Genomic DNA, 18,750 nt, shown 5'->3' with positions numbered 1-18,750 from the left:
ACAAAATCTGCACCACCTGGGATTGTAACTTCCGAATCTTCTCAGAGGTGAGAAACACTCTGCCAAGCTGAGTATCAAACTTTGCCCCCAAGTATTCCAGTATCTGGGTAGGGCTCAGGTGATTCTTCACCAAATTCACCACCCAGCTCAAGGACCCCAACACATCCATCATCGTGCACACAGACTGCCGGCATACCTCTGCCGATTTCCCTTGGATAAGCCAGTCATCTGGATAAATATGATCTAGGATCCCCTCCATACAGAGAGCTGCTGCCACCACCATCATCACCTTTGTGAACATACGAGGTGCAGTCGCCAAACCGAACAGGAGGGCCGAAACTGGAAAAGTTTCCCCAGAACCATAACTCAAAGAAACTTTGATGTTCTTTCCAAATGGGTATGTGCTGATAGGCTTCCATCAAGTCCAGCGAGGCCCGAAAAACTCCATGAGACAAACTACTGCTATCAGAGTCTACAATGTTTCTATATGGAAAAACAGGGAACTCGCAGCATCACATTTCACCTTTTGCAGATCGAGGGTGGGACAAAAGGCTCCTTCCTTTTTTGGTACAACACAGTAAATAGAGTATTTCCTGCAACCGTGCTCCCTGGCCACTACCAGTACTATCATACCAGCAACTGAAGGCGACAATGTGTCCCGAATCGCTGCTTGCTTGCCTTGGACACTGCAATGAAACACCACGAAAACTTCCGTGATGGGGCGAAAAAATTCTCAAGTGTAGCCGTCCCTTATTACCTCTAGGACCCATTGTTCCGAGGTAATCCTGGTCCACTCTTCGTAAACTGTGATAGCCTTCCACCGCCATCTCAAGAGAATGGACCAGCTTGGCTTCATTGTGAAACCTTACCACCACCGGTTCCCTGGTTGGAGCCCTCTCAGGGAAGTCTACAGGCACCTTGAAAGGATTGCTGCCTACCGGAACCCTGGTTCTGCCCCAAAAACAGTGCAGAACCCTTTGTTGGAACAAAAATCACCGCAACTCCCGAAACCTAGAGCGAGGCAGAAAAGACTTCCTAACTGTCATCTTATCCTCCAGCAGCTTATTCCCTTTAGACTCCCCCAAAACATTCATCAAATTTTCCTTCCTGTAAAGGGAAGATTACAGAGCTGAGACTTGGACCACATATCAGCTGACCAATTCTGCAACCACAGCAGATGTTGCACTGAGACCGCTGCGGCCATATTCCTGGCTGAAGTCCAGCTCAAGTCAAAGCATGTCAGCCTCATCTGCAATCCTGGCCTCCACCTCAGTTACCTGGCTATTAACACCAGCGCCTGTTGAAGACTTCTCTTGAGACTTCTGGAGCCAGCATAAACAGGTCCTCGGTATCAGACTTCTATAGATCGCTGCTCACAGGCTTAACGCCAAGACTTCAAACATCCTCTCCTGATGAATCTCTAGCTTACAGTACTGTACGTCCTTTAATGCTGCCAAACCTGCAATCAGAATGGCCGTCTTGTTAGTGACCGCAAAGACCGAAGCATGGATCTTCAGGAATACCAGCAGCTGCAGGATATTTTCTGTGAGGGGATACAATTTTACTTAGGCTCTAGCCACCTTGGGGCTCGCCTCTGGGAAGTCCCATTCCTGGTTCACCAGCTTTTTGATCCTTTTAAGGAGAGGAAAGGCTTTTGGTGGGCCCCAGAGTCCAAACAACACAGGAATACCCCTTCATTGTCAGACACCTTCCGGACCACCATAATACCCTATCGAACATGGGAAATAAGGGGCCTCACCTCCTCCTTACGGAACAGACGACCCACCCGTGGGTCATCTCTCTCCATTAAATCAGGACCTCTTCGGGATCAGCCTGATCGACATCCACCATGAGATCTGCTTGGTCATCCTGATCCACCCCCGGACCAACCCCAAGATCATCTCTTCTGGGTCATCCAGGTCCGAATCATCTGAGCCACCAGGCCCCTCGAGATGGTCCAGACCCAGCCGGTGAAGGAGGTCCTCTGACTCCTTGGCCAAGGAGCCCCTCGGCCTCTTTGCAGCAGGACGAGACCACTGACAGAAATGCCCTTTTATAGCCAGTGCTTTTCCTGGTTAAAAAGGCCTTATGCATAAGCAAGACAAATTCTGAGGGAAACTCCACGTCATCCTCTTCCCTGTCAGGCCCCAGATCTTGCATCTCCTCCCCCACCCCCTGACGGGAACACTGGAGACAACGGGGGAAGGAAGTCCCTGGGCTCCCAGGAATCCATCACTTTCCGAGCTGTAGCCCTTCTCCTGCCTGACAGGCTGTTTAGTCTCCCAGTTTTTATCCTGACAGGGCCTTGGGAAACCGTGGCTCTCCTACCAGTCTCAGCCCCCCCTGGAGAGCCCCTCCCTCCAGAAACAAATCGTGGCATAGCGCCATTGCATTCAGCTGTCCCCGAGCCAGGCCACCGGCCTGACAAGCTTTCCTACACCGGGAAACCACTGTCAGCGCCATCTTGTCTCCACGTGGCCAAGCCTGCTAGAGCGGAACAGAAGCCACACGATCACAGTGTGTGGGAGAGGAGGGGGAACACTGCCCAATGCAGCCTCCAGCTCCCCGAGCAGCCCGAAACTTTCCGGCACTGGGAAATCACTGTCGGCGCCATCTTGTCTCCACGTGGCCAAGCCTGCTAGAGCGGAACAGAAGCCACACGATCACAGTGTGTGGGAGAGGAGGGGGAACACTGCCCAATGCAGCCTCCAGCTCCCCGAGCAGCCCGAAACTTTCCGGCACTGGGAAATCACTGTCGGCGCCATCTTGTCTCCACGCGGACGGGCCTGCTGCAGAGGCACAGAAGCCGCACGATCGTGGTGTGTGGGAGAGGAGGGAAACATGACCTAACGCAGCCTCTGGCTTCCCGAGCAGCCTGAAGCTGTGAACAGAGGAGCTACACTGCTGCCTTCCACAGCCCAAGCGAACGGTTGCTGCTGAAAGAAAAATTAACACTTTTTTTTTTTTTTTTTTAAAGAAACAGCAGCCACAGCAAAGGAAGAAATTCAAGCAAAAAAAGGAATACTTTCCTGCTGCTGGCAACACCTCTGGGAAAGAGCCTTCAGGGAATAAGAGGAAACCAGGACCCCCTGGCTGTCAGATCCCTGGATCTGCTGGGGGCTAAAGCTGATCAGAGATTCCCAACCCCCCCCCCCCCCCCCCGCTCAACCTGAGGAATGGCCCTCGAAGAAACCTAACACCTCAAGGAACGTCTTCTAACGTCTCTTCTTCTGTCCGTTCTCTCTTTTTTCTTAACTGCAGGTTTGCACCTCTACCATTTGCTGGAGACAGAGAAATACTGAGGGACTGCAGGGCGGCAGTGCCTCATACCTTTTAGTTCTCTGCCTCCATCTGCTGGTAGGGATGCCAAACCCACTTGTCTGGACTGATCTGGGGAACGAACAGGAATGTCGCTTCTACTGCATAAATGGAGAGATTTTAGTAGACACATGCAGATGCTATTTCCGGTTTTCCCAGTTTGTTCCCAGTTCGCCCAGGTAAGGGATAAAACTTCCAAACCCCCCTAGTATAATAGCCTCCCATTTTCCCTGCTAGCTTCCACATTTAAAACCCTGCTGATCTATTTTACTTTATTTAATACTTACAGATCCCTCCATAGCAGAAGTAAAGTTACAAGGCAGGTGACCCCGGCACACGCCTGTGTATTTATTCGCCAATTTGATGTTGAAATCCAGGAATGCCCATGCTCCGCCTCTTTTTCTCATTTGTGCGCGAAGCAGGGAGACACGCACATACGTGAGCACCTTTTAAAATCCACTTGGCGCGTGCTGGCCTGACATATTTGTGTATCTCCCGGTTTTGGCGCACTCCGGGCTTTTAAAATTCACCTTACGGTGTATATTTAGCCAATGCTGCTGCTAACCTAGCAATCGATTCTCTCAGATTTCTGTATCACCCTCAGGTTCGGGGGAGAATACAAACTCCCAGCTCTATAAAGGTCTCACCTTAAACACAAAGCAGGTGAGGGCCTGGCCTGCTTTGTACGATTTAAGTCTCTCAGCGAGAGGTTCCTCTTCCGTCAGGGCTGTGCTGCCGTCCCCTTTCAGTTCACTGTTCAGGGAGAGAGAAAGCGGAAAGGCTACAGTATTATTTCTCCGGTCAGCAGGCTTCCCAATCGAGTGTTGGTATGATCCCACCTGATTTTATAAAGTGAGCAATGCAATGCAGGACAGCAGATAAAAACCAATTAGCCTGTCCCAGACTTTTTCCGGTCCATACTAGCAACAGCATCTCCCAGCTGCCAGCAACAGAAGCTTGAACGCCTGAAGGCTCCTTTATCTAAACTGGTTTTTTGTCTCCTCTCCGATTCTCTACCATCCTGGCTAGTTGAGAATACAAGATCCCATACTTAATCCAAATATTGAAAAAAAGGGCTTAACCACCCCAAAAAAACAAAACAAAACTCTTCTGGAATCAGCAAATTCATGCAACCTACCTGCCATGGCACTTCAAGCACGCTACTCTCTCTTCCTTCTATCTTTTCTTTAAACAAATGATTCTTTTAGCAATTGATAAAATTACCATCTATTTATTTATTTATTTTTATCTTCATTTTGGTGTGTTCATAGTCCCTGAAAAAGTGTCCTGTTTCACACCCACCGGGGTGTAAACAAACATGAAAGGAAGGAGGTTTTTATAATCCTATTGCACCAATTAAATTTCAGTCACCCAGTGTTCATCACAAAAAAAAAACACCATACACATAACCACTAAATATATTCGTACATCCTCCGTGGGGGAGGATGAATAGCCTAGTGGTTAGAACCAGGAGACCAGGATTCGAGTCCTGCTGTCACTCCTTGTGACCTTGGGCGAGTCACTTTACCCTCCATTGCCTCAGGTATAAAAAACTTAGATTGTAAGCCCTCTGGGGATAGGGAAATACCTACAGTACCTGAATGTAAACCGATGTGATATCTCAGATCAAATGTCGGTATATTAAAAAAAAATAAAAATAAAATGAAAATAAATATATATACAAACACATAAAAGCAGCTTCCAGGAAGAGATCTAGAATGAGGAGCCCCTGACAGAGTCCAGGTTTTGCCTGTCAGGCTGCTTCATGGAGCTCCCAGGTTCTGTTTATTTGCCGACCCTGCTACTGTGTATTATCCATTCAAACCTCTGTAAAATTATGGATACTGAATGGAAGGGATTTTTTTGTAAAACCGCCACAAAGTGCCTTCTCAATGGAGCGATAATGTTATTTTCATTTTTTAAGCATGTTATTAGGAGGAATGATAAAGGCCTCTTTTGACTTTTGGAAAAGAGAGGCTGCTGGCTCCACGCTAATTCATGCTATGTGACTTGGGGGGAGTTCACGTGGAGTTTTTCCACACCGGATTGAAAAGCGCTCTTCTTCCTTCTGCAGCTCTGGTCTCCGGGAACCACTATCATATGGTTCACAAGCCGATTTGTGGCATTTTGCCTGAAGTGAGCTCTGGCAGATCAGTTGGTATGCATTCTCCTAGTCAGGTAGCTGAATAAGTTCCTGAAAATGGTTTTTGTTTTTTTTTTTAATTTGCAATCCCTGTACTGATTCTTTATTAATTTATTTTTTTTTTTTTAATTAAAACTAGCTTCTCTGTTCTTATATTTCACAGTTTTAGTTTGGGGGGGGGGATTATGTTTACAGATTTTTGTATGGACAATATACAGTAAGAGTGGCAGTAAATGAGAAACAGAGAGCTCCATGAAGCAGGTGAAACAGATCATGTCGGGACTCGGAGTTGGATTGCTCCTTATTCTAGACCTCTTCATAGAAGACTGTTTTACCTGGATCCAAAATATGTGTATATTCACTTGCATCTCTCTCTCTATACGTGTGTACGCATGCGTGTTTGTTGGATACTAAGTGACTGAATTATGTAGTCAGTCATATTGTACATTAAGTTTCAATGTTCCTTTCATATTTACAGCACCAATTGGGGGGAACTTTTAAAATTACTTTTATATCACATTTGTGGCCTGAGATATTAAGCTTTTATTTATTTATTTTTGCCACAGAGACAGACCTTAGTAAATCTGGCCCATGACGTAGTTACACTCTTTGAAAAATGTCACTCTGCTAACAGGATAATTTGTTTAAAGAAGAAAAGACAGCAGGAACAATAATAATAATGTGAGAAGTACCTTGTGAGGCACAGGGAAAGAATACTCTCTTTTCTATATTTCACTTTCCTGTACAAATGCACAAAATGTACTTTCATAAGGCTGCCTCCTGCAAGTTAAAATGTGCTTCTGTCTTCTACCAGCAAGCATAGGCAAGCACAGCTTTGTATCATATGGTAATGCATTTTAACAACGCAAAAGCTAATTTGGGGGGGTGGGGAAGAGTGTGGAATCCTGGCACATAGGAAAATTTGTTCTTACCTGCTAATTTTCCTTCCTGTAATACCACAGATTAGTCCAGACAAGTGGGTTTTGCATCCCTAGCAACAGATGTAGGCAGAGAATAAAAACTTTTCAGGCACTGCTACATAACCTGCAGTCCCTCTGTACTGACCTGTACCCAAGCCAAGATGTCCAAACCAACAAACCCCCAAAAACTCTGGACGAGCAGAGACTCAAAGTTGGAGCCCTCTAAAACTAGGACCCTCTATCTCAAACAAGGAATATAGTAACTCTTAGTAATTCTGCATATGACTACACACTGTCTCGGCAACATCCAGAAGCGAGGAAGTCTTTTGAAAGAAGGGGATGGGTCTTTGGACTGATCTGTGGTATTACAGGAACGAAAATGAGTAGGCAAGAAATTTTCCTTTTCTGTGCATACCCCAGATCAGTCCACACAAGTGGGATGTACCCAAGACCCTCTAGCCCGGGCAGGAACTCAAAAGAACCTGCATACAACACACTTTCCCCAAAAGCCTTCTCCTCTGGAGCCCGCACATCCAAGCGGTAGTATTTGGTAAAGGTGTGAAGACACGACTATGTCACTACACAACAAATCTCTTGCGGAGAAATCAGTTGACACTCCACCCAGGCGATTGCCTGCGTGCTGGTGGAATGCACCCGCAACCTTTCCGGCACTGACCGACCCTTACAGATGTAAGCTGTATTTATCGCCTCCTTCAACCATCTTGCAGTCGTGCCCTTGAAAGCCTTATTTTCCTTCTTTGCTCCACTGAACAGGACAAAAAGATGATCTGATTTCTGAAAGGCATTTGTCACCTTAAGATATCGCAAGAGGATTCGCAGGACATCCAATAAGTGAAGCTCCCTAGCCAGAGGAGCATCTGGTGATAAATGCGGAAAAGCTGGAAGTTCAACCATCTGGTTAAGATGAAACGAGGAAACAACCTTAGGCAAAAAGGAAAGAACCATATGTAATGACACACCGTCCTCCAAAATTCGTAGGATAAAGTCCCTACACGACAACACTTGCAGCTCTGATATCCTCCTAGCCAAGCAAATGGCCACCAAGAAAAAAAACAGACTTCAAGGTTAGATCCTTCAAAGAAGCCCTTCTAATTGGTTCAAAGGGAGGACCAAACAGAACTCGAAGGACCAGATTAAGGTTCCAGGCCAGGTATACCTTCTGGACTGGAGAACGCAGATGGACCTTTCAGGAAACATTCAACATCCGGATGAGCCGTCAACGGTCTTCCCTGCACCTTACCCTGAAGACACCCCAAGGCAGCCACTTGAACCCGGAGGGAATTAAAAACCAATCCCTTAGCCAAGCCACTTTGTAAGAAGGCTAAAACCTGAGAAACATCCACCTTCAGTGGTTGCAGCTTGTTCTGTAAAAACCACGACTCAAATACTCTCCAAACCTGGATATAAGCCAAAGACGTGGAGGGCTTCCTTGCCTGAAGCAATGTCTTAATCACAAGTTCCGAGTATCCCTTCAAGCGGAGATATCGCCTTTGAAAAGCCAAACCTCTAGACCAAAGCAATCTGCCTGGTCTGAAAAGATGGGGTCCTGCCACAACAACTCGGGAAGATGGGCCAAGCAAACGGGACTGTCTATCGCGAGATGAACCAGGTCCGCAATCTACGGCTGGCGCGGCCACTCTTGTGCCATCAGAATCACCCAGTCCGGATGAAGTTTGACCCGAAGCAACACCCGATCTATGAGTTTCCACGGGGTAAACCTGTACCGTAACAGCTCTGTCAGCCTCGGCTGAACAAGGGTGTCAATGCCCTCGGATCAGACTTCTCTCCAGCGACTGAAAAATTGAACCGTCTTCACATTTCTTGGAACTGCCATGAAGTCCATCTGGCCTGTATAAGGGCAAAGGCCTCCGCCAACAACTCCCATTCACCCAGATCATTCGCTGCCTGCTGAGACAGTCCACTTGCACATTGCCCACTCCGGCCACGTGCAATGCCGCTAGTCCCATTAGATGTCTCTCAGCCCAAACAGTTCCTGTGCCAACTGATGTACGTCACAGTCGTCGCATTGTCTGAGAACATTTGTATTGTCCTTCCATGAATGAGAGGGAGAAAGGCAAGCAAGGCTTTGTGAATTCCTATGGTCTTCAACTGATTGATTGACCAGGATGCCTCTTCTGGTGACCATCGTCCCTAGGCAGTTTTCCCTTGACAAATCATCTCCCAACCTTTGAGGCTGGCGTTGGTGGTCACTATCACCCAGTCGGGTACCTCCAGGTCCATCCCTTTCTCAAAATAAGGACGAGACAGCCATCATGACAGGCTGGACCTAACATCCCCCTGAAGCAGTAAAGGAAGCTGAAATTCCTGCGATAGCAGATTCCAATGGGATAAAAGGGCCCTCTGAAGGAGTCACATGTAAACAAAGGCCCATTGAACTAATTCCAGCATAGATGCCATAGAACCCAGGACCTGTAAATAGTCCCAGATTTCAGAAGTCGGAGCACCTGATTCTGCAACTTGATCACCTTCCTGATTCAGGTATCAAATTGAGCTGCCAGATATTCCAATGACTGGGATGGCTCCAAGTGACTCTTCGCCAGATTCGTCACCCTACCCAACGAATGCAGGAGCTGCATGACCCGAACTGAACACCACCACTCCATTTCTGGCTTTGCTCTGATTAGCCAATCGTCCAGGTGCAGGTGCACCAGGATTCCTTCCCTCCTGAGTGCCACCGCCACTACCATCATCACCTTCGTGAATGTCCATGGTGCTGTCGCCAACCCAAAGGGAAAGGCCCAAAATTGGAAATGCTCCCCTAGGACCATGAACCTCAGGTGGTCGGCTCTTACAGGAATGCGGAGATAGGCCTTAGTCAAATCCAAAGATGCCAGAAACTCCCCCTTGTGCAGTGCCGCTATTACTGTCCACAATGTTTCCATACTTAGGGAATAGCATGGGATCTTCTAGGTGTTTGGGTAATTGCCAGGTTCTTGTGGCCTGGTTTGTCCTCTGTTGGAAACAGGATGCTGGGCTTGATGGACCCTTGGTCTGACCCAGCATGGCAATTTCTTATGTTCTTATGTTCTAATGAAAGCGTGGCACCCGGAGGGCCGCATTGACCCTCTGCAGATCGAGGATGTGGCGAAAGGTCCCTTCCTTCTTGGGCACCACAAAATAAAACGAGTACCTTCCCTATCCCCACTCCTGAGAGGAAACTGGAAATACTGCATGCAAGCGCCGTAACCGCTGTACGGTGTCCCGCACCGCCTCCCACTTGGAAAGGGAGACTCAACAGAAGACCACAAAGGCTTCCCTGAGCGGACAAAAAAATTCTAAGGCGTAACCATCTCTTACCACCTCCAGAACTCATTGGTCTGATGTAACCCTGGTCCACTCCTTGTAAAAGTGGGACAGCCTCCCTCCGACAGCCACTGGAAAGGAGCAGACCAGCTTGCCTTCATTGGCCAAGCTTACTTCCGCCAGCCCCCTGGCCATCCCATCATGGGGAGTCCTACACTGCACTCAAAAGGACTGCTGCCAGCCCAAGCCCTGCTTCTGCGCTGTAGGCAATAAACTTCTGCTTGATCAAAGTCTCCTCGTGTCCGAAAACGAGCACGTGGTGGAAAAGTCTTCTTGGTGGTCTCCTTTTCCTCTGGTAATTTATTTCCCTTTGACTCCAACTGCTTCATCAGTTGCTCCAGATCCTCTCCGAATAGAAACTTCCCTTTAAAGAGAAGGCTACACAGCGGGGCTTTAGACCATTCATCCACTGAACGATTCCACAACCACAGAAGCCTCCGCACTGCAACAGTGGAGACCATATTTATTTATTTATTTAACATTTTTCTATACCGAACTTCATGACAAGCTTCATATCAGGCCGGTTTATATCAAACTTAGGGATTAACTGAACTGAAAACATAACCATATGTTTATGTTATGTTTTCAACTGAACTGAAAACATATGCATGGCGGAAGTCCGAACCATGTTGTACAGGGCATCAGTCACATAGACCACTCTTGTCTCTAAGCAAGCAGAAAGAGCGGCCTCGTTTGTTGCCCCTGACACCTTCTCCTGTGCCTTCTGGACCCAGCACAAGCAGGCTCTCTGCATCAAGCTCCTGCAGACCGTCACACAAAGGTTTAAAGCCAAAACCTCAAATAACCTTAGAATTTCCAGTTTCCTATCCTGGACATCCTTTAGTGCGGCCGATCCTGCCACTGGAATGGTCGTCTACTTGGTCACTGCTGACACTGCCACATCCACCTTGGGAATCTTCCACGACTCCAAAGTTTTATCTTCAGCAAGGGATTCAGCTTAGATATAGCTCTGACTATCTTCAGGCCTGCCTTGGGAGACTCCCACTCCACCAACTTCTTAACCTTCTTTGGTAAAGGGAAGGCCTTAGGTGGTCCCTGCAGTCCATCCAGGACCGGATTCAATCCCTCATTTTCAGAATGCTCCTGCGTGACCTTAATTCCCAACTCTTCCAACACCTGGGGAATTAGCGGACACAGTTCCTCCTTATAGAACTGTCTAACCACTCTAGGATCGTCCCCCTCAGTGATCGGAACGTCCTCCGCATCCTGCATTGGGTCAACCAAGGAGGTCACAGGCTCCTTGTCTGTATCCCTCCATTGGACCTCCCAGTAGCAGATCGGGGTCATTTGCTTCATCCGACCTGTCCCCATCGGCACCAGCGAACCACCCGAGGCCAAGGAGCAGCAGAATCCCCCCCCCCCCCCCCATCCTGACTGCTTATCAGTCCTAGGCTTCTTAGCACCCCGGGTCTTCTGGTGAAGAGGCCACTTAAATCCTGCCTCCTCCTTGGCCAAATAGGCCTTAAGAAGGAGCAGGACAAAATCTGTGGAGAATTCCTCAAAATCCATGGAAGACTGATCCTGATCCCCCTGGGCCTCTTCCCCTTCCCTGCCACCAGCAGGGCACTGATCAATGGGAAAAGGTGGGGCAGGGAAGTCCTGAGGCTCTCTTGCAGTAGCCTGGTTCCTACCATGTGGAGTTAAAATGGCTGCCATGTCCTCAGACCCCGGGTCTCCTGCACCGGCCCATTCGACCTTATGGCCCGGTCACCCCCTGAGGGTCCCGCAAAGGTCCTAGCCCCTCTGGAGACACACCACACAAAACACGGCTACATTGAGGCGCACCCATTTGGAGCCGCAGCTGCGTCAAACTTTCCCGCACTGAGTTGGAAGCGCCATTTAGCTGTAATCGGGCCTAAAAATAACTCCCTGCTGCAGGAAACTGCCGCCGACATGATCCCCTCTCCAATGCCGTTCAGGCACCTGATCCAGCGGTCGGCACAAATCTGGCCCCCAATCACCCAATACTGCCTCCTGGTAGTCAAGTTGCTCTGCTGCCTTCTATCTTTTTTTTTGTTTTCTTAAAGCAGTAGTCACCCAGAAAGCTACAGCAAGGAAGGAGAAATAAAAACGGAATACTTCCCTGCTTCTGGACATCGGCAGCTGACCGCTGAGGGTGATGGGGACCTAGAGAGAGGTGAGGGAACCAGGACCCTGGCTTTCACCCCCCCCCCTTTATAGATAATGGATGAGCTAGATGAGGGATCACCAACCCCCCATTCGCCCTGCTCTACTCGAGGGATGGCCCTTAAAGGAACCCAACACCTCAGGGAGCCTTCCTCCTAGGAATCTTTTTTCTTCCAACCTAATTTTCTTGTATCTCCTTTTTTTTTTTTTAATTTCTCTCAGACTGCAAGTTTGCACCTCTACCATCTGCTGGAGACATAGAAATATTGAGGAACTGCAGGTGGCACTCTTGGTTATGTAGCAGTGCCTGAAATGTTTTTTTTCTCTGTCTCCAACTGATGGTAGGGATGCAAAATCCACTTGTCTGGAATGATCTGCGGTATGCACAGGAAATGTACATCGAAACACCATAAAAACGTAAGCAAGATCCTCATACCTGGGTCGTATGCTTAATTCTGGTACTGTCTGAACAAATTCTGGATGGGTAATCGGCAAAAATCTAAGAAAAAAAAAGGAATAAATGTAAATTCATGCTTAAATGGCTCATGTCTACCTCAGAGTTTTGGTTTTCACTTTTACTTCATCTCTCTGAGTGCCAAAAGTAATTATTAGGCATGTACTTCCATTTGAAACAAAACAGGAAATTCAAACTAAATTATACGTTTCGTTGCAATTTGTTTTTGAAAAGGAAACAAAAGAAAAATGAACAAATTTTAAACCTGACTCCGTCTCCATCTGCTAGCAGGGGTGCACATAACCCATTGGTCCTGAGTCCATATGGCTAAATGCTAGGAAATCAACACATTTTAGTTTATTTAAAAACATAAAAAGGATATATAGCCTGCAGTCAATCCCCAAAAAGGGAGGAGTGGGGTGGGGGTGGAACAGTCCCCCAAGCCACCCCGGAAGCCCACGCCATTTCTTATCCCATCCTTGGCTCTTCCATGGGGAGCGACTGCCCATCCTGGTTTTTAATGTGGCTGCCGGCCTCAGGTCATTGGCAGCCACTTCGAAAACCAGTTCAGGTAGGTCGGGAGTAACTGAAGATTGCTCCTGCTCATGGAAGACCCGCATGTAGGCTAAGATATGGCATTGGGGGGGGGGGGGGGGCACTTTTTTTTTTTTTTTAAACTTTGCCCAAGTCCACCATTGTGTTCAGTTTATTGTTTTTTGTTTTTTTTTTATTTCATTTTCAACAAAATAAAAAAAAAAGCAAAACAAAAAAGTGCACATCTGTAGTAATAATATTTCCTTCTGTCAAGGCCGCCTGGTTTTCAAGGCTTTTTCTGCGGCAAAGTTAAGAAGCCAATGGGGGGGGGGGGGGGGGGGGGCCGCGGCTCCACATTGCCGACCACCCCAACTTCCTTTCTGTAACCACAAGCAACGCAGCAATTTCCGAACGTAGAAACAAGCAAGGGAAGGAAGTCGGCACTGTCGACAGCTCAGAGATCCCCCCCCACAACCACCACAGGGATATGAACCTTGACAAATAAAAAGCCCCACAAAACAGTAGCCTTGCATAGGGAAGGGAATTTTCAAAGAATCTTCTGTGGGTAAAACTGCGTTTTACGCACAGATCTGACCTTTTACAAAACTGCCTGCTGATGTGCAGGTAAACTTACATGCGCATGTCATGTAGTTCCCTACCTTAACCCAGCCTGAGCAGAGGCGTTCCTGGGGGAGGGGGCAGGATCGGCAAGGGGTTTGGACTTGTGCGCCTACTCTTGGACTTCCAAAAGCATGCGCGTCACGTTTCAAGAAACAATTCTGGATACATTTTTGCAGATTTAAGGGTGGGTGGGTAGATTTGGTGGGATAATTTTCAAAGTTGGCTTAGTGCATGTAAGTAGACTTGGAAAATTGGAGTAACCTGTATCATATTTGCCAGCTAACTTTGTGTGTGAGGTTACACAGTTACCCTCATAATGGACTGGGTGGTACCAGCAAAAAACAAAAACAAAACAAACAAACAAAAATCAACAGAACAAGGAGCCTCAGTCCTCTCTTCAGACTACCAGAGTCCATCTGGCCCAGGGTTGTGCCGTTCTCTAGCAGGGCTTGCATATTCTGCATTTTTCAAAGTCCAGTCAGAGCAGGAACCCTAAATAACTCACAAGTAGATCTGCAACAGCCTGGAATGTCACAAAACATTCTCTCTAATACAGGTGTCCCAATTTATTTTTAAAATAAAACTATACACCAACAAATTCCTGTGCAGACTGACTGAGTAGGGGTGTCCTGGTGATTACAGCAGCAGGCTAAGAACCAGGGGAAACCAGGGTTTAAATCCTATTTCTCTACAGATGCTCCTTGTGACCCTGAGTAAGACATTTGGTCTCCCATTGCCTCAGGTACCCACTTACATTCTAAGTTCTAATAATGCTGCAAGCTGCCATGAACATCATTTGGAAAGGCAGGCTAAAAATTCAATAATTATTAGTAAAATAAATTATTTTTGGCCTTAAGCCAATTTGTTTTTGGCTTAAGGCAGAAAGTATCAGTATACCTGTGCGTCTTTACATCTCGACCTCCAATGACTCTAGCTGTCACTTTCTGCTTGACTCTCAGTTTGGATGTTGGGAAGATGCCAATGGGAACATCCTCCAGAATCCGCGATGCATGGATGAAACCTACTAATTTGTCCTCGATGGAAACTATGACAGTGGTAGGTTTCACAGACTTCACAGTTCCAGAGACAATATCTCCGAAGCAGAGGGAATGTTTAACGGTAGGCAAAGCCCCTTCCCCGCTCTCTGATTTCTTACGCTCTCTCTCATTGGTCCTGGGTTTCCCTGGACCTCGCACACCCAAGAGTAGGCCATGCTCGTCCAGACTCAGAGTCTTTAACGTCACAGAAAGCGTCTGTCTGACCCGCAGCTTCTCGGACGCAAAGCGGAACGTGTCATTCAAATGAGAGGCCACGGGGATGGCAGTCAGCTGACCTGTGGCCACCAATGAAACCACTGCAAACTCCTCTGCCACATGCTGCACAACCCCTGGATAACTGGAGTTCAATTCTAACTGAAAGAAGGAAAAAGAAAAAGTTTCAAAATCAGACTAACAAACTTAGGGACAACAGCTCAATCGCAGGCTATCCAATATAATAGTCAAGGATTCGTTACTTCCCTAAATAAGGACTGCTGGAAATTGGGAGAGTAAAACAGCAGATAGACAACTCTTCACATGCCCTGTTCCCTGTGTACTTTCTCTAGCGTACCCGCTGATGGCCACTGTTGGAAACAGGGATAGATGGCTCTTTGGTCTGACCCATTCAAACAGCGCTTATGTTAAGAGAAAAGCACATGGGATACGCTGAGCACAGGGTAGCACACAGGAAGGTGACCAAATTACGAGAAGTAGGTGAATGAGTGAAGGCCTTGATGACAGCAGAATGACATACGCAATTCAAACCTGCGGCAGTGCAACTTCGTACATCATCTGACCGACACAAATTTTATCCACTTGGATACAAGCACACCAGATCCTCTATATACATGGAGGATTGTGCATATGTAGAGCAATATGGCAAAAAAAGGTGGGTGTGCATTACCAAATATCAGCCATACTGTGAGGCAGACCACCAAATGTGAATGGATAGATGGATAAAATATTATTTGTATTTCTAGGTATAGCCGGGTCTGCCTGGCAGGCTGCAATTACAGTGGTAACAACACTGAGTGAAAATGCAGGAGCTCATGTAGCCGGGTCTGTCTGGCAGGCGATGCAGGGGACTAGGAAGCCAGATATTTAGTTTACTTCCCCTGTCTCACTACAAAGCTGTTGCCTAAACAGGGGGATCTTTTATGCTTATGTATTCAAGGTGGTCAAGAACCAAGGAGAAATACAACAAACACTGTTCTGGATAAGGCGTTCATATCATTTGTTTCTAAATTACGACAGACCAGACATACCTTTGCCTCTTTCCTGTTGAGAAACTCATCTCGGAGGGAGACATGGACTTTGGCATCGAGGGCATCGATATGGAGAACCACCGCTGTTACATTCTGCCCAGGGATAACCTTCTTATCTGCCAAATAATCAAGAGTTATCCCTAACACTCAACAAACTAATTGCAATACATCACATCAGTCAGGCCATGAGGCCTTCACCGCTCTTCCAAAGCAAAAAAATACCAGCACCATAACGCAATGCTAAGCAGAAACAAGCACACAGGAAGTGTCACATAGCGAGAAAGGAATTATGTCCTCACTCTCTGTTTTCTTCCAATGTGTTTCAGTCCTGGCTGGGGAGGGTCACTGGAAGAGTGCAGGCACTGCAGAATTACAAACTTCACATGTTTCAGACTGCTTTGTAATTTTTGGATTAGTTCATCTTTCTTGCATTTTTTTTTCCTGCAACTGGCTGGTTTCCTTATTCCTGCAAAGTGCCTCTGGTAACTTCTGGGAGATGTTCAGGATGGAAAGCCCAGGGCTCCCCCACTGAGGTGCAAAGGCATTTCTCCAAGCATACCTCATTCAATCCCTAAACATTTTCTTTTTGATTCTTTTACAAACGTTTTGGCAATCTTCTAGTGGTCTCAGGAGAGTTGCCCTATGAGACAGTTACAGAAATAATTTCTGTTCTGCTCCAGCCCTTTATATCCAGAGTGGGAGACAAGAATGCATCTATAGTATGAGTCGATGGTTTCCATTCCAGACTTTTGAGCAATAGCATTATTAAAGGTCCCATCACAAAAATGAAGTTGAACGGATGCCCCACAAAGTTCTTATGAAAAATGCACCTGTCAAAGGCATATCTCAGTGTGGTGAAGAGGCAGAGATGCAGGCCGCAATATAAGTCATTATTCTTATGTATTGTATCACATTCTGCTGAAATGCTAAAAAGTATGTAAAAGATCAGCACAGAATTTTGTTTTTGCCTTCTGGGCTCAATTTACAATAAATCACATGACTTACAAGAATCCTAACTGGTCCGCATGTATGAGAAAACATTATGCTACCAACCAATTAGGAAAATGTTATACAAACTAACTTATTGGTGTGCAAATGAGAGGTGGTGACTTATTTAACCTACTGTATCACTAATGTTCTCCAAGATGACTACTAAATTGCCCTTGCTGGTAATTGCACTCTCCTGGGATATTCAATTTCCTTGAACAAAGATTTTTCTCTTTCAGCTGCCAGCATTAAGGGTTTATTCACAGCCCACAACAAAGTGACTTGAAAAGCTAAATCAAAACCTAACATTTGTTACATCATTAAGGCTATAAAAATGCTGCAATATGGTTATAATCTTACAATATGTCTTCCTTTGTACTTTGGATCTTTCAAGTCAAGAGACTGCATGCTTTAGGCATGTTAGGGGTGCAGATTCACAAGGAACCTCCAAGTTTTGTTATTCAGAGGTTATTTTTGAGATGTGAAAGGAATTTTTTTTTTAAGCAAGTGGTGCAAGCAAGCACAACTCTGTTTAATTCATTTGGGAGTTAAACAATCAAAATCACCCCGCTCCCCATTTTTTCTTCTGAGTTGTGTTTAATTCCTGAGACAGGCTTGGCATTTCATTCTCTTATTTTTAAAAGCCCACACCCACCACCCTTGAATGTAAACCAGTCAAAGTGCTACTGTGCAAGCACCAATCATAAATGTCTGTAGGCATCACATCGACACATGAAAACATGATTGCAGTATAAAGAGCACAGCAATCGACCCCAGGGAAGGATTTTGAAAAACAGAAGGTAGGGCCATAATAAAAAAAAATGATGCACACATTCTCCCTTGTCAAAGGAGTTGGAAAATACAGGCCAAGAATAGAGAGAGAAGGAGAAGAACAATATCAAAAGGAGCAATAACTGAATGGTGCAAACCAAAATATTGCTCCATCTAGCTAATGCAGCACTGAAAAGAGAAAGGAATTCCAGATTCTTCATGCTGGGCTTCACTAAAGCATGAAATCTCTGGCAGAAGGGTCAATTCACATACACACAGTCCGCAGCAACTTGACTAAAACTAGATCCTGTGCCTTAAGGACAATTGTTGATACAAGCAAATGTGGGAGCTAAGTCCTAACAATGATGCAAATTATCATCTCTTTCAATCATGAGCAACATACATATACCACTGTTTTTCACTACAGTATTAGCTTCCACTCTTTTCAGACTGTTGTTCCTGACTTAAGAGGGGTTGGAGAACAGTTCAACATTTTTATGCTAAGACCACAAAATGGATAATCCTAGATTACCCATTATTAGATCTCTTTTCCTTATTTTTGTTCTGTACATGACCTGACTTTTCATTGTATTATATTTCAAATAAAAAACTTAAAAAATGAAATACTGAGAAAAAGAAAATCAGAAGAAGACTATCTAACCTGCAAGGTGGTATTGGCTGGCAGTGACTGCCAGACCCCCGGTGACCTGACCACTGCTAAAGCAGGCTGACCCATCCTCCTTCACTTCCTGCACCGTCAGCTTCAGTTTCTGCCCAGGCAGCAGCCTGGAGAGGTTCCGGCTCACCTCCGAGTTACCTGCTCAAGAGAAAGGAACGAGGTGAGGTGGCCGTTTCCAGTTCTTTCACAAAACTCCATGGCACCGGCTGGTCTTTGGATATGTGGTTTTTAAATCACGACAGTTCTCCAAAGTCTCCTTCCCTATCACCCACAATAAAGTAAGATATTCATTAGTAAAAGTTATTGTGTTAAAAAAACATAAACACAAACCTGGAACAACAGTAAGTGCTGGAGGATCATGTGATCTACCTAAAGTTATTTATCAGATCTCCTGGGTCACACCACAATCGAGCAAAAGAGGGTCTACCAGGCGGACAGGACGGCCTAAATCAGTGTGGGTGCTGGGTTAGTCCACTTGGATATGAAGAAATAAAAAGGTCAAAGCTGTATGTGATAAATACTTAAATT

General features: G+C 46.2%; 1 protein-coding gene across 1 annotated transcript in view; it reads right to left on the bottom strand.

Annotated features, from left to right (window-relative positions):
• Window positions 1-18,750, bottom strand: part of PDCD11 (programmed cell death 11) — a 134,714-nt gene that overhangs the window by 61,217 nt on the left and 54,747 nt on the right. Inside the window, exons 18-22 of the mRNA XM_029610292.1 lie at window positions 18,205-18,360; window positions 15,786-15,901; window positions 14,381-14,895; window positions 12,311-12,373; window positions 3,966-4,071 (exon numbers count right to left, since the gene is read on the bottom strand). Coding sequence (XP_029466152.1) covers window positions 3,966-4,071; window positions 12,311-12,373; window positions 14,381-14,895; window positions 15,786-15,901; window positions 18,205-18,360 — 956 coding nt within the window. The remainder of the gene's footprint in view (window positions 1-3,965; window positions 4,072-12,310; window positions 12,374-14,380; window positions 14,896-15,785; window positions 15,902-18,204; window positions 18,361-18,750) is intronic.

The sequence above is a fragment of the Rhinatrema bivittatum genome, chromosome 7 (genome assembly GCF_901001135.1).
Source record: "Rhinatrema bivittatum chromosome 7, aRhiBiv1.1, whole genome shotgun sequence".
In the NCBI taxonomy this organism is placed as follows: domain Eukaryota; kingdom Metazoa; phylum Chordata; class Amphibia; order Gymnophiona; family Rhinatrematidae; genus Rhinatrema; species Rhinatrema bivittatum.
Note: the sequence above shows the minus strand (reverse complement) of the source record. Positions and strands in the feature narration are given on the sequence as shown.